This window comes from Carassius gibelio, chromosome A7 (assembly GCF_023724105.1).
Source record: "Carassius gibelio isolate Cgi1373 ecotype wild population from Czech Republic chromosome A7, carGib1.2-hapl.c, whole genome shotgun sequence".
In the NCBI taxonomy this organism is placed as follows: Eukaryota; Metazoa; Chordata; class Actinopteri; order Cypriniformes; family Cyprinidae; genus Carassius; species Carassius gibelio.
Window position 1 is genome coordinate 4,670,973 of NC_068377.1, and position 13,400 is coordinate 4,684,372.

Consider the following 13,400-nt stretch of genomic DNA (forward strand, 5'->3'; position numbering starts at 1 on the left):
AGATAAAATGACAAAAGACAGATTTGGTGTGCATTTGGTTTATATGGTCATTGTAAAGGGTACCAGAAATACAACTGAATACCAAGATTAAAAAAAAATAAAACTAAACAGAACTGCAAATAAAACTTGCACTTTAGATTTACAACTTAAAATAAATCTAACCATCTACATTCACTTAAAGACGAAAATAAAAGTAAATCAAGGTAACAACAGCATATTAGACTTAAGTTCCACAGAATATACTTAAGTCCCTTTTCTGGACTGACTGACCAGCGAGTGCTGGACTGCACATGCTAGTTAGAAACCATCTAGAAAAAGCAAAAATAATAATAAATAAATAAAAACCAGCTTGACTAGGAAAGGTCTAAATATTATAACTGGACACGCCAGCATAGAAGCGGAAATAAATGTGAACTTTAACACCATTAGTGACATTTTCATAGCATTAGAGCTTTGTAAGATTCATGAAAAATGAAACACTGCTTCTTAGTAAATGGTTAATAAAAGTCAGAATTGAACGTCAGGTCGAATGATAAAAACACAAAAGGAGATATGGAAAAACCAAAAGCGAAAGTGCATCTGATACTTCAGTGCTGAGAGCTCTAGGCTGCCAGCATGACGTCTATAGACTGATTTAAAAGGAGGAGAGAGAGAGAGAGAGAGAGAGAGAGAGATGAGTGTCGTTTCTCTTTGGCTTTATTCTCCATACACACTCTCGTCACTGTAGGCGATGTAAAGGAAGAAATCTTCTTCATGGTGTTCCTGTGTGTGAGAAAGTGACATTACAAGAGGAACAAAATGACTTTGATACTGACAAACCAATCAGAGTGAAAGAGAGAGAGAGAGACCTGGTACAGCTGGCCCATGGTGGCGGAGGTCGGGGGAATGACGTTGTTTACAAAGAAGAAGAGAGCATCCTCGGCTCTCAGGTGGATTCGTTTTCGGATGAGAAAGTAAAACTGGCCCACTAAAAAAAAAAAATGTATTATGCTGTATTACTTCAACATAAAAACACTCGCTACAAAACAAAACAAAAAGTTTCTTCTTTTGACAGCATTTGATCTTCTGACTGTAAATAAACATTAATAAAAAAAATCTTTAGAGACATAAAAGCACTTACCCGTCAGGTCAGAGGGCACCAGGTATTTCTTCTTGTCTAGGTCACCTATTCTGGCTTTGGGAGCTTTTTCCACAATTACCTAAAACAGAATCACACAAACACTTTTAAGTGGAGAAATTACAGTGCACAGGTACAGCAACAGTCCACCCAAAAAAATTAAATCAGCCGACAGTGTACTGTAGAAGAGTTAGTTTCTTCATCAGAAATGTAGCTTTGCATCACTTGCTCCACAGTGGATGCTCTGCAGTGAATGGGTGCCGTCAAAATAAGAGTCCCCACATCTGATTAAAACATCACAATAATCCACACCACTCCAGTGCATCAGTTAACATCTTGTGAAGTCAAAAGCAAAAGATTTGTAAAAAACAAATCCACAAAGATGTTTTTTAACTTCTAAAGTTCCTTTAGTCTAAAATATGACTCTTGTCTGAACCAGGAGACAAATATGCACAGATCAAGCGCTATTTATGAGTGAAAACAGTTGAAAACAGCATGAGGGTGGATTTTGATGCGAGAGGTCAATGATGGATTGGTTTCTTAAAAACTTGCATCTTGTTGGACTGGAGTGGTGTGGATTACTGGATTATTGTGATGTTTTTATCAGATGCTGGGACTCCCATTCTGACGGCACCCATTCACAACAGAGCATCCACTGGTGAGCAAATGCAAAATGCTAAAACTCTGTTGAAGAAACAAACTCATCTACATCTTGGATGGCCTGAGGGGGAGTACATTTTCATTTTTGGGCAAACCATTTCCCTAATCTAGCTTTAGGAGAAACTGATCTAAACTGCTGGTTTACTTTCACTAAATTCTTTCATATTTCATTTTTTAAGGCCACAAAGGGTGGTTTTTGACTCTGAGCAAAGAGGATCTGAGAGAAGCGGTGCTATTTTTGAAATTTAGGCTGCAGATGAGGAACAAGATGAAACAATTAAGACCTGAGACTATTTTAGACTATTATATTGCTACCCAGGAAATATTTTCATATTTTTCTTTATCATAGTGTCTCAGAGAAATGCCCTGTAGTGGATTCTCCAAACTATATTTGGGAGACAAAATGAGTAATTTTATTTATATACCACAAGGCATCTTATAAATAACCTTCTTTTAGTAGAGGCTCAAACAGGAGAAAGTATATATATATATATATATATATATATATATATATATATATATATATATATATATATAGTAAAATTACTGCAATATTCAATTCTTAGAGAATTGTTTGTTTTGTTGTTTTACTGGTTTGGTTGTTTATATGGTAAACAAAAGGCAACCTTACATGTTGACTCTCGAGGTATATTTTATTCATCATCACTTCAGCATGGTCCTAAATGTATTATTTTACCCCAAAAATACACTTTAAATTCGATCATCCACACAAATCTGTGCATAAAGCCTTGAGGGATAAAAGCAGACAAGACAATACAAACATAAACAACTTAAACGAATATTTAACTGTTCGTGCATCAAAGCAGATTTGATTTGATAGAACGATTATTAATGAACATGACTCGAACAGACGCTTTATTTAAATAATAATAATAATAATAAAGAAGCTGAGATCAACGAGGCCTTCACGCGCTGCTAAAGCTAAACATGTTTACGTTCGTCTAAACAATGCTTACAAAGAGCGAATGAACACAGGAAGAGTTTGTTTGTGTGTTTTTATGACGGACGAATCTTTTAAATCACGTTGAAACATCGCTTCTTGTTATTTTGATGTTATTAAACATCACTTTTTTCACGTTTTGTTGCGGTTTTCGTTACGCTAACGCTAGCGTCTGTTTACACACATCACACACCGACTTACAGGAACCCTGTCTGGATATTTCTTCCTGATTTTCTCTCCCTCTGATCGCCTCTTCTCGAAAGGATGTTCTTCTTTGTACTGGAACTTCATGGTTGTTAATGCAAGAGTAAGTTAGTATTTTAAACAGACTGACACGCAGAAGTGTCGGAGGTGTTAGCGAGCGCTTCACACACAGATGCTGTGCTTTCCGTCCGCGCATTAATACGGACGCTCTACATTTACATTATTTATGTCGATACAAAACCGCCTTTTCCCGAAAATCACACATCCAGAAAATTTATTTGACACATTTTAAACAAGGGCTATTACAGGTGATCGATGGGTACTAAAGTCGTTTCTGATATCTCGTTATGTTGTGTTTGTGAGGTAGGGACTACTTTTTCGCGTATACAGATTTACAAGCGGTACTCCGGTCCATCATATGACCGCTTCCCCTCACTTCCGGTCTCCAAAGTGACGCAGAGCTGTTTTTATTATTAGGAGAAAATCAGGGTTGTTATTATAGTTATATATATAGTTATATATTTTTTTTTTTTTACTTGCAATTAAATAAATGTTAACTGAAACAAAATATAAAAACACATTTTCATTCAGCTAGCTTCCAAGGAAAAACTCATTTCCATCTAGTTTAATTTGTAATAAAATAACAAAAACTGAAATGGATAAATGAGTAAACTATATATAATACTAAATAATATAAATAGCTAATTAAAACAACTAAAGAATAAATAAAATCCAAAATATTATAAAACTAATTTCATGCAAACTAAAATAACACTGGAGAAAATGTGACAATTAAGGTTACATTCACTCTTTTTGTGTACTTTGCGCTAAAAAAACATTACTAATCACTCATAACATGAGTGTGTGTATGTATATATGAAGAGTTCAGATGCAAAAGCCTCTAAGTGCCATCTGAAATTTTCATCTAAAATTAGGATTTTTATAAGGTTTCTATATTTATGTTCAGTAATTTCACTTTAATAGTCTGGAAAAGGACCTGCACGTTGCCATTAAAATCCTAATTTTAGATGAAAATTTCAGATGGCACTTAGAGGCTTTTGCATCTGAACTCTTCATATATATATATTACATATTTATAATGTTTAGATTTTTTTTAAATAAAAGGAATTTATAATGTATCTGCAGAGTAGAAAATATTTGTTGCTTAGAGAAGATTTTGCAATAGAAATGGTTTTCTACAACAGTTGCCTTAAACTATTAATGAGAGCACAAATGAAAACTGAACCCACAGAAAAGGATAGTGACACGTTTTTATTAGTAACGTGCACAGGTCTATGGACTTGTGTCCCAGGAAGCTGCCTCGAGACTCGACAAGTGTTAGATTGATGAGAACAGAACTGACATTATCTGAAGGGTGCAGAGAAACCAACATAGCCTTGAGTAAAGAAAAGAAAAGGTGTCTGTTGCTCAGTCAGCTCTTCAATACAATGAAGTTTTATAAATTCAAGTCTTGCCATTATTACACTTTCAGAAGAGGGAAAAAAAACCTTTGTAAAAAAACGAGTCCAAGTGGCAGGATTTCATAACCAACCACATACATTCTGTAGAGAAGAATTAGAGCAGAAAGGGTTAAAATCCGTCATTCAGCTTCTTCAAAGCTAATATCCATAACATCCTTCCTGATAATCATGACAGATTCATTTACTGCCCAGAATAAAAACAGGATGAGAATTGACCAGAAGAATAAAACTTTAAAATTCTGCTGCAGAATTTATTTCCAAGATCCATGAATTTAGACAGGCCTACCATTGAGAAGTCATTAAAACCCCATGTCTACATAGACAGTACCTTAATAATAGCATATACAACTCTACCATGATGATCCTGAAGTCTAGCGGTCCGTCATAATCCGTCTCAACAAGAGTTTTCCAGTGAACTCTATTCGATGTGCAGAGTGCTGCTGGCCAGATCTCCATTCACACCACCTTTAGAAGTGAGGTATGACGTCCCAAGCTGGGACTGAAGATGCAAGTCACGAGAAGGTCTGCCTCAAATATTTAAAAAGAAAAACAGCAGATGTCCTCATACACACATACAACAAACACTCTCTCTCTCTCTCTCTCTCTCTCTCTCACACACACACACACACACACACACACACACAGTCAGCATATGCAGAGCTGTAAGGCAGAGACTCCTAAAGTTTTTCATCCCCTTTAAGTCCGGGACAGACTCTGCTCCCGATGGCTGTTTCTGGGAGGTGAAGAGTCGAGGGAGAGCGGACAGGCAGATGCCACTCAGGGAATCAGCTGGAAAATAACAAAGCCAAGAAAGTAGAGCGGACTTGAAGAAAGCCCTCGGCCGGATGGTCACCAGAGTCGATGCTGGTGGAGATTTCTGCTCAGGACGGATCGTACGTCTGCCGTGAACCTGAGAAGGGAGCACACGGTGGGGTGGGGTTCAAGTCAACACCGTAAAAGTCATGTTTGCATGTGTTGAATGCTGCAGATCTTTACCGTAGTGCATCCAGCAACGGCAGCAGGTTGAGAAGTGCTGTGTCACTGGGGTCACTAAACCAGGACTTTATAGGTATTGCATTATCTAGGAGCAAAAAAAAACAGTGTTACAAATAATCACGCACTTATGGAAGCCAGTTTCTGCCATTGAATGAAAAATTGAAAAATTCAGACTTTCTTCTTGCAATTGCAAGTTTAAAATCTCACAATCATTACTTTTTTTCCCCTTAGAACTGCGTGATATAAACTCGCAATTCAGACTTTTTAATAAAAATAGTGAAAGGCTCATAATAAAAAATAAAATAACAGTAATAAAATAATTCTCAAAATCTATTTAAAACGCAATGGTGGGATCATGTATTAAGGTTTCTGGATGTTTTATGAAGGTAAACTTACAAGACTTTTCCAACACCTTTTTAAAAGCAATTAAAGAAAACAAAGAATAAATCGAGAACAAAATACGTCAACACATTCTCTAGCTTCTTGATTCATTTCAATTGAGAGAAAAACAATCAGAACAGTGAGATATAAACTCGCAAGTTCTTCTGAATTCTGATGTTTATTTCTATTAGATCTTGCAAATTCTGACTTTTTTCTTGAAATTCTCAGAATTTAAATCTCATTTTAATGTTATAAAGAGCTATGAAGTCCAATTCTAAGGAAAGTTATATTTTACAAATACATATTTTTCTTTTTGACATTCTGCCTTTATAACTCAATTGCAACTTTATATCATGCAAAACTGATCATCTTTTTATGTTTTTATTCAGTGGAGGAAACAGGCTTCCAGTCATATTCAAAACAAACACAATCTAGGAGAGAAGGATCTTTTCTCAGTTGACTATTATTAATCTAAATCCATACATTGGAGTCTAACAGTGAAACAAAGTCCTCACAAAAGTTATGTAGAGCTAATCATGTATTGATCAGTTCTTCTAAACTGCTCCTCTAACGTATGAAGTGGTATTGACTGACTGGAGCTTTTCTTGAAGAGTCATGAAATACTAAACTACATTTTCTTGTATTGCACTCTTAGACAATAGCTACATTTACATTTATCGATGGCTCAATCGGATTGAAAAGCCTTCATACAAACACCTCAATCAAACTGTCGCCTGCATTAAAATGGTGTAGATCTGGAATAATCAACAGAAACACACTATTTCTGAGTCAGATTAAAAAGAATAAAACACGTGAGCTGCATGTTTACACAGCTTTTACGTCATATGAACATGTGTCTGTTTACTTATGACTCTTAGGAAATATTCAGTTTCATCAAGTTCACAAATATTTGCTCTAAAAGCTCTCGTCACATACATGTCAGCTTTTTTTAAGACATGACCCTTTAAGTAGATTTGCAACCTGAAGTACAGATTAGATTCAGACATGATCGATCAGTTTACAGCCAGCTATATAATATACTTCCAATATACTAAGTGATGCATTTCAGAGTCAAATTAACAGGGGGCTTGATTTCATCCAAACTATTTGGATTCTGTAAAGTTGTCTTTAGTTTATGTAATATAATATATAAACCCAATATAAAATCTGATGTGTGCTTAGGGTTTTGCGTGAAATGGCTTAAAGTACACAAGCACAGACATCATGAAGAGAGACCAGCTGGACAACCGCTCACACACACACACACACACGTTAATCCTGCAAAAACACACGTATGCTGCTGAAGACAGGTCTAATTTTACCTGGATGACTGCGATATGCTCCCGGCGAGTTGTCAAGAATGACTATACTTGATAAGTCGTCATGTACGACGGACAGGTCTTTAATATAACTACCTGAATCCAGCGTACAGTGCTGCACACGATAAAGACAACACAAAAAGAAGAGAAACTATTAGACATACTTTCACGTTTTCTGCCTTTTGCGTACTCCTCATAGCAAATGTTGATGCAAAATGAAACCTTAAGCGTTCTAGCGGTCACCTGTCTGTAGTATCTTCTTTTGAGCAATCCTTTGTTGTTATCCAGTTTATCAGCTACTGCAGAGCCGTAGATCTCCATACTAGCAGTGAACACCACCAACTCATACCACTGACTGACCACCTCCAGGAAGAAGTCCACATGAGGCCTTTTATGCACAAAGAATCGCACCGGATGTTTGTCTATCACCACCTGAAACACAACAACAGCTTATATGAGAAAAATTAAAACAAGACATTTGGAGTTTCTTCTTTTTTTTTTACTAGGGATGAAACAACAGTCACAAATGGTTAATGGATCATAATAATAATAATGCATTACTATGTTCATATATTAATGTTATTAAGATTGTAATTTATTATGTTTTAATATTGAAGTTTCTTAAAAAAATGTTTTTTTAAATAAACAACATTTTCATTATTGTAATTTAAATTAAAATATAATATTAAACTAGTATAATTACATTAGCAATACTTGATCATTTCATTCAAGTTGATAATTATTAGATTGTAATAATATAATAAAAATAATACCATTACTTTTATTATTGGTCTATTATTATATTTTAATATCAATATTATTATAGTATTTTATAATAAAATGAAGAAAAAAAAGATTGTTATTGTATTTTTTATTAAAATATATTATAAAAATATATAATACTGGATCATTTCATTAATGTTTATTATCATATTGTAATGATATAATAAAAATTATGATATTACATTTATTATTGATATATTACTATATTTTAATATTGTTATAGTATTTTTGTGTTATTTTATAAACAAAATATACTTTATATATATATATACACATACAATTTATTAATATAATTATTTTATATAATACCACTCTACTAACGATAAAATTAAATTAATTAAATGTATTTGTTTTGTGAGAGCAACAGAGCAGCTGATGAGATATTTTAGATCCAAGCATAAAGAAAAACTGACACTTCCTGGTTTTCAGTGAGCGCGGTAACCTTTGTTTAAAGATGTGCATTTTTAATACTGTCAATTTTAAAAGCTTATTAAAAAATGATTTCCTCTTACTTTAAGGATGAAGTCTGGCGGTGTTCCCGGCCGCACTGTAGGTCTGAGAACACCATCGTGATGCGAGTGGATCAGCGTCTCGTCCAGATCTAAAACTAAGATCTTTCGCTTCACGGCGTCTGGACAGAAACACAAGCACAAACTCACGTTGCTCAGATGAAAACTCTGCACACACTCAGATCAGGCCTTCTGTTGTCATACCAGTAACTTTTATCTTGAGGAGAGGAAAAGAAACACTCACTGAGTCTGTTTCTGGAAAGAGGTGACAATGGTAAGATGTCGTAGCGCACTGTTTGATACTGGATTATCTAGAACAGGAAGGAGACAGCAGAAGACAATGAACACACCTTTTACAGTTTATTCAGCTTGCTATAATGGATTGAATGACATTTTTTACAACTAATAAATTCCTAACTTTTAAGAACCCGCTAGTCTCTTAGGAAAAGTGAATTAAGGACATTTAAACAGAGCTCGTCTATATCTGAAGCAGGCAGAACTAGACGATTCAGAATTAAGATGAAAAAAAAAACACACAGTAAATAAAAACAGTCCATAATTGACTGGTTGAGGTATCAAACTAATTCTTCTTAGTAAGAAAAAAAAAGGCAGACAAAAAGATAGATAAATAGATATTTAAATGTATTTGCTAACTTATATTATACATATATATTGGGACATGGGACAATATTTATACAATACTATAACCTAGAAATAAAGGGGTCACTTGCAGGTCGCAGCAGCACGAATTTTGTGCCCAGCAATATCAGATTGGTGGTTTCAGACGTGACTCTTATAAGACTCTTATTCTGTCTGAAAGACTGAAAAGACTGAGTTGAAGGCAGATCGATTCGACCAATCAGATGAAAGCAGCATTTCAGCGCCGCCCACAAGTGCGAATGAAATATTGAATCCATAAACAGATTTGTAAACCCCAAATTTTCCGTTTGTTAAACTAAACGGAAAACGAATGAACAAGCCATTTTCCCATTTCTCATTATTGAATTCTAAATAGGAAATGAAACGATAATTTAATTTTAATTTCGCAACTTAGTGTTAAATTTAGTATTCATTTTACATATCAAAACTAGTGTATGAAATGGCAAATGAAAATTATGTAATTTAATTTTCATTTTGCACCAAACGTTGCGCAAATGTATTGGAAAATGTCAATGTAAATACAGAAATGCATTGCCATTTTACATATTGCATTGTCATTTTGCATATTACATTCCAAATTGAATATTGCTACCCATATGTTTCCATAGGGGCCGGGTGAGAAAAAAAAACAAATTTCAAATTTGGACTGCAATACCTAGTTCAACCACTCGGTGTCAATCACCTTTAAACATCATTTTCAAATGAATTAACTGAAAGTAAAAAGTTTTCTTAGTGCGTGAGTTTTGGCAGTGCATCACTGAGCGTCACTCCCAGGTGATCGGAAATTTTCAAAAAGGCGAAAGCTGGTTGCTGAAGCCACGCCCACCTAGCGCGACAGCAGTGGCAATCCACCTGTCACTCAAGTGGCCACGCCCTTAATTATGTAGAACTTTAAGGCTTAATATAATTTAAACGGATGAGTTATAAAAAAAATTCACCCCCTTCACAGTTGTCATGAAGGGTAAAATTAGCAATATAGACAAAATAATCTTTTGCACCAGGCTGTAAACATGTTTTTTTCTGCTGTAAAGTTGGGCATTTTAACATGGGGAGTCAATGGGATTCACGCTCTTTTGCAGCCAGCCTCAAGCGGCCAGTCGATGTTTTGCAGTTTAAGTCACTTCCTCGTTAGCTTCACAAGAGAGAGCAGGAAGTTGCCGCTCGGTTTTGGCAGATAGAGAACATGTTAGAGGATCTTCTCCTAATATAAAACCTATTCCACAGCAGGTATAAACAAAACCTTCTGCAATGAACTCAAGAGGTGTGGGACCCTTCGCCTCGGCCCACTGCTCACCACAATGTGGTTACTCTTCCTCTCTTTCTCCAAATCCCTCTCTTCTGAGCTATCTTTAGCCCTCCCAGCTGTCTAACAGTGTCAGAGGAACTTGGGAGAGAGCACAGCACTGCCAGGGTGACTTTGAAAAGGGGGCAGTTTATTCCAAACCTGATTTAGGCCTCAATCATAATGTTGGGTCAGACTGATCCGACCCGATGTCTTTTCGTGACTGTAACACAATGTCTAGTGAAGTGTCTGCTGCTCCAGTGTCCATATCACAGTCCCAGACCAGTAATGCCTCTAATATAGCTGCGTCTTAATGATCATCTTCAAGATTATTATACAACTGGCTCGCCAAAGCCTGCTGTGCCCAGGCGGATTACAGCCTGGTTTCCAAACCCTAGTGTTTACATACTCTGAGCTAAAGCATGTGATTCAGTTATCAGCTCATTCTGAAAAACAATGAGCTATTTGATATTGTCATTATATTACTTAGTCATCGATTATAAATATATTTATAATATAATTTAATTCTTTATTATTTTAAACTGATCTTACCCTGATCAATATTTCTTTAGGCTTACAGCTAAAATGTCAAATAATTTAATACAATCGAATACATCTTTTAGTTTGAGTAGTCCTAGTCTACATTTCTAATTATCATCTTATTTCATCAAATATTTCTTATTTATTTTAGATTACGGTTTACAAAAAAAATTATATATATATAATTTTTTTTATTAAAATATATATTTTTTGTAGTTTAATAGATTTTGCTCCACAGTAAAATTATGCATTATATGTAAATGTGTTGCCAAGCAATATTTTACACTAATGGCATTAATGACCCTCATTAAAGTGTCACATTAACTAATTTCAGGAGTTTACAAACCTGCTGTCATTAGTTTTTCATTTAACTTATTTAATTTAATTCAGTTAGCTGCCAAGTCAACATGTTTGTTTTATTTTAATCTAATATTTCTTATTTAAAATGTATTTAAAATTAACAATTTTTATTTAATTTTCTTTTTTTTTTAAATAAAAAAAATATTTTAAAAGTTTTATTTTTGGTCAGTTATATACTGGTCATAAATAAACTTATATAAAAGTACAAATAAGTAATTTCAGTGCCAAATCAAATCTTATCCTGATTTTGCTCCACAATAAAATCATGTCATATGCACACACACATATACACACACTTTTTTTACATTATATTTATTATTTAATTGTGTTGCCAAGTAATATATTTTACATTAATGGTACTAATGGCCCAGAGGAAAGTGTCACATTAACTGATTTCAGGAGCTGACAGACCTGCTGTCATTAATCATTGCAGGTTTAATCAAGTGGAACACATTGATAACCAGTAAGCCACTGCTCTTCTCTAGCTGTGCTGTTGACAACTAAACAAACGGGTTTAAATAAAGACTCAAAAGGTGGAAGGATGTGGTTTCTCAGAGGACAAAATAACCCCTCGCTGTGTCCCTAAAGAAGACAAACTCACCCCAGAGAGGAGTCTGCTGTCTCTTTCAGACACCAGCGTGAAAGTTGAGTGTCGTGTCATGCAACAGAAGTGGCTCAGAAGTGTAAAAGTGGCTGTTTTGGTGATTGACTCACCGTTCGTATGTGCTTCCTGAGGATGTACAAGAACAAGCTCCATATTCTGGAGGTCAGTGCGAGGAAAGAGCGCGCGCCGAGCAGACACTGGCGCGTCTTGATCATGTCCACCATAACACCAGAGTCCGAGAGGAGGGATTCACACCGGAGACACGACACACCTGTGGAGGAAGGTGAGACCCGCCGAGCTTTCACAGCTTCACACCGGAGCGTCAAACCGACTGGAGTGTCGAGCAAATGTCTCCGTGCTGCCGAGAGAAGCGCGAGCGTCCATCCGCTGCGGCTTTTAACAGCACCGTGCGCTTTGCGCCTATTTTGGAGCGCCTTTGGGTGAAATCGAAAAGAAAACGCGTAGTTTCTCACCTCTGACAACAGTTTAAAGCCAATACGGTAGAGCAGCGCGAGCCGCCATCGCTCCCCTGACGTCACTTCCGCGCGAGGGCATGAAGTTTGCGCTCACGTGGCCGCGGAGGTTTCAAACGGACTCGCTTTCAGTCAGGATTCAAAGCGTTCGAATCATAACAGTCGCGAAGATCCACCACGTCACTTGAAAACTGTAATCCGCTACTGTTTCCAAATCATAGAGTTACCGTTAGATTAAACATTTCAGAGAATATTAACAGACTTATTTAGATAACTTTTTATCACATTGATTTAAATAGGACAATCTCGTAGCCTACTATATCGATATAAAATGCAAATAAAAAAGAAAATATATTAAATTAATTTTTAGTAGCATAATAACGTTACATTAAATCAATGTTTCCCAAACTGGAACCTTGATTTAATGTAATGTTTCGTAAAGGAACTGCAGGGGTTTCCAAAGCATTTCAAAATAAAACACTAAAATGTTTACCTGCATGTGCGGCCAATGTCAGAGAACAGTTAATATGCAAATGCTACTTATTTTATTAACTTATTACCTTGAAATCTCTTAAACTTAAAATAAATATATTAGGCAAAAGAGATTTGGCTGACAAAATAATAATAGTTTTGGGAAGATGCCTACATTACATGTAAATAATACGTGGATTTGTTCATTTTAATGTTTGAAAGAAAAACCTTCCAAAGGCCTTCCTTAAATAACCTACTGAGTGATAATTAATAATTCATGTATTCACCAGTAGTTGCTACATTAAGGAAGCACTCAAGTTTTGCAATACTAAAATTAATGATTTTGGTAAATCCAGTGGTTAAATGCTGTGATGAATCGACTCATGAGATTCAAATCTTTCGAATTTGTTCACCAAAAATATCTGTTCAGTAGCCTCTTCTGCATGTTACATTGTTGCATCTTCTTCTGAGTTCCAAGTTATTCACTTGTTGCTCCAAAGATATTTTGAAGAATGTTGGCAACCAAACAGTTGACGGTAATCACACTTCCATAGTATTCTTTTATTTTATTTCCTATACTGTGTAAGTCAATGGCTACC

General features: G+C 35.4%; 2 protein-coding genes across 3 annotated transcripts; both read right to left on the bottom strand.

Annotated features, from left to right (window-relative positions):
- Positions 1–22: 22 nt before the first annotated feature.
- LOC128016471 (gamma-aminobutyric acid receptor-associated protein) lies at positions 23–3,149 on the bottom strand. Its single transcript, XM_052600996.1, has 4 exons — positions 2,940–3,149; positions 1,121–1,199; positions 849–967; positions 23–762 (listed from the first exon to the last, which is right to left on the bottom strand). The coding sequence occupies exons 1-4, from the start codon at positions 3,027–3,029 to the stop codon at positions 697–699; spliced, it is 354 nt and encodes a 117-aa protein (XP_052456956.1). The 5' UTR covers positions 3,030–3,149; the 3' UTR covers positions 23–696.
- Positions 3,150–4,195: 1,046 nt separating this feature from the next.
- LOC128016476 (CTD nuclear envelope phosphatase 1A-like) lies at positions 4,196–12,511 on the bottom strand. Of its 2 annotated transcripts, none has more exons than XM_052601000.1 (7): positions 11,968–12,511; positions 8,656–8,722; positions 8,415–8,533; positions 7,363–7,551; positions 7,216–7,234; positions 5,420–5,504; positions 4,196–5,333 (listed from the first exon to the last, which is right to left on the bottom strand). In XM_052601000.1, the coding sequence occupies exons 1-7, from the start codon at positions 12,079–12,081 to the stop codon at positions 5,273–5,275; spliced, it is 654 nt and encodes a 217-aa protein (XP_052456960.1). In that variant the 5' UTR covers positions 12,082–12,511; the 3' UTR covers positions 4,196–5,272. The 2 variants fall into 2 exon arrangements, with proteins under 2 accessions (XP_052456960.1, XP_052456959.1); XM_052600999.1 differs by having other exon boundaries at positions 7,123–7,234; positions 11,968–12,499.
- Between the last annotated feature and the right edge of the window lie 889 nt (positions 12,512–13,400).

Excerpts from the sequence above, each read along its gene's own strand:
- LOC128016476 (XM_052600999.1), bottom strand. The coding sequence starts at position 12,081 with ATGGTGGACATGATCAAGACGCGCCAGTGTCTGCTCGGCGCGCGCTCT. Across the intron at positions 8,534-8,655 it reads TCTTTCCAGAAACAGACTCA|ACGCCGTGAAGCGAAAGATC; the intron begins GTGAGTGTTTCT and ends GTTTCTGTCCAG. Across the intron at positions 5,505-7,122 it reads AGCATATCGCAGTCATCCAG|ATAATGCAATACCTATAAAG; the intron begins GTAAAATTAGAC and ends TTTTGCTCCTAG.
- LOC128016471 (XM_052600996.1), bottom strand. The coding sequence starts at position 3,029 with ATGAAGTTCCAGTACAAAGAAGAACATCCTTTCGAGAAGAGGCGATCA. Across the intron at positions 1,200-2,939 it reads AATATCCAGACAGGGTTCCT|GTAATTGTGGAAAAAGCTCC; the intron begins GTAAGTCGGTGT and ends ATTCTGTTTTAG. Across the intron at positions 968-1,120 it reads GGTGCCCTCTGACCTGACGG|TGGGCCAGTTTTACTTTCTC; the intron begins GTAAGTGCTTTT and ends TTTTTTTTTTAG.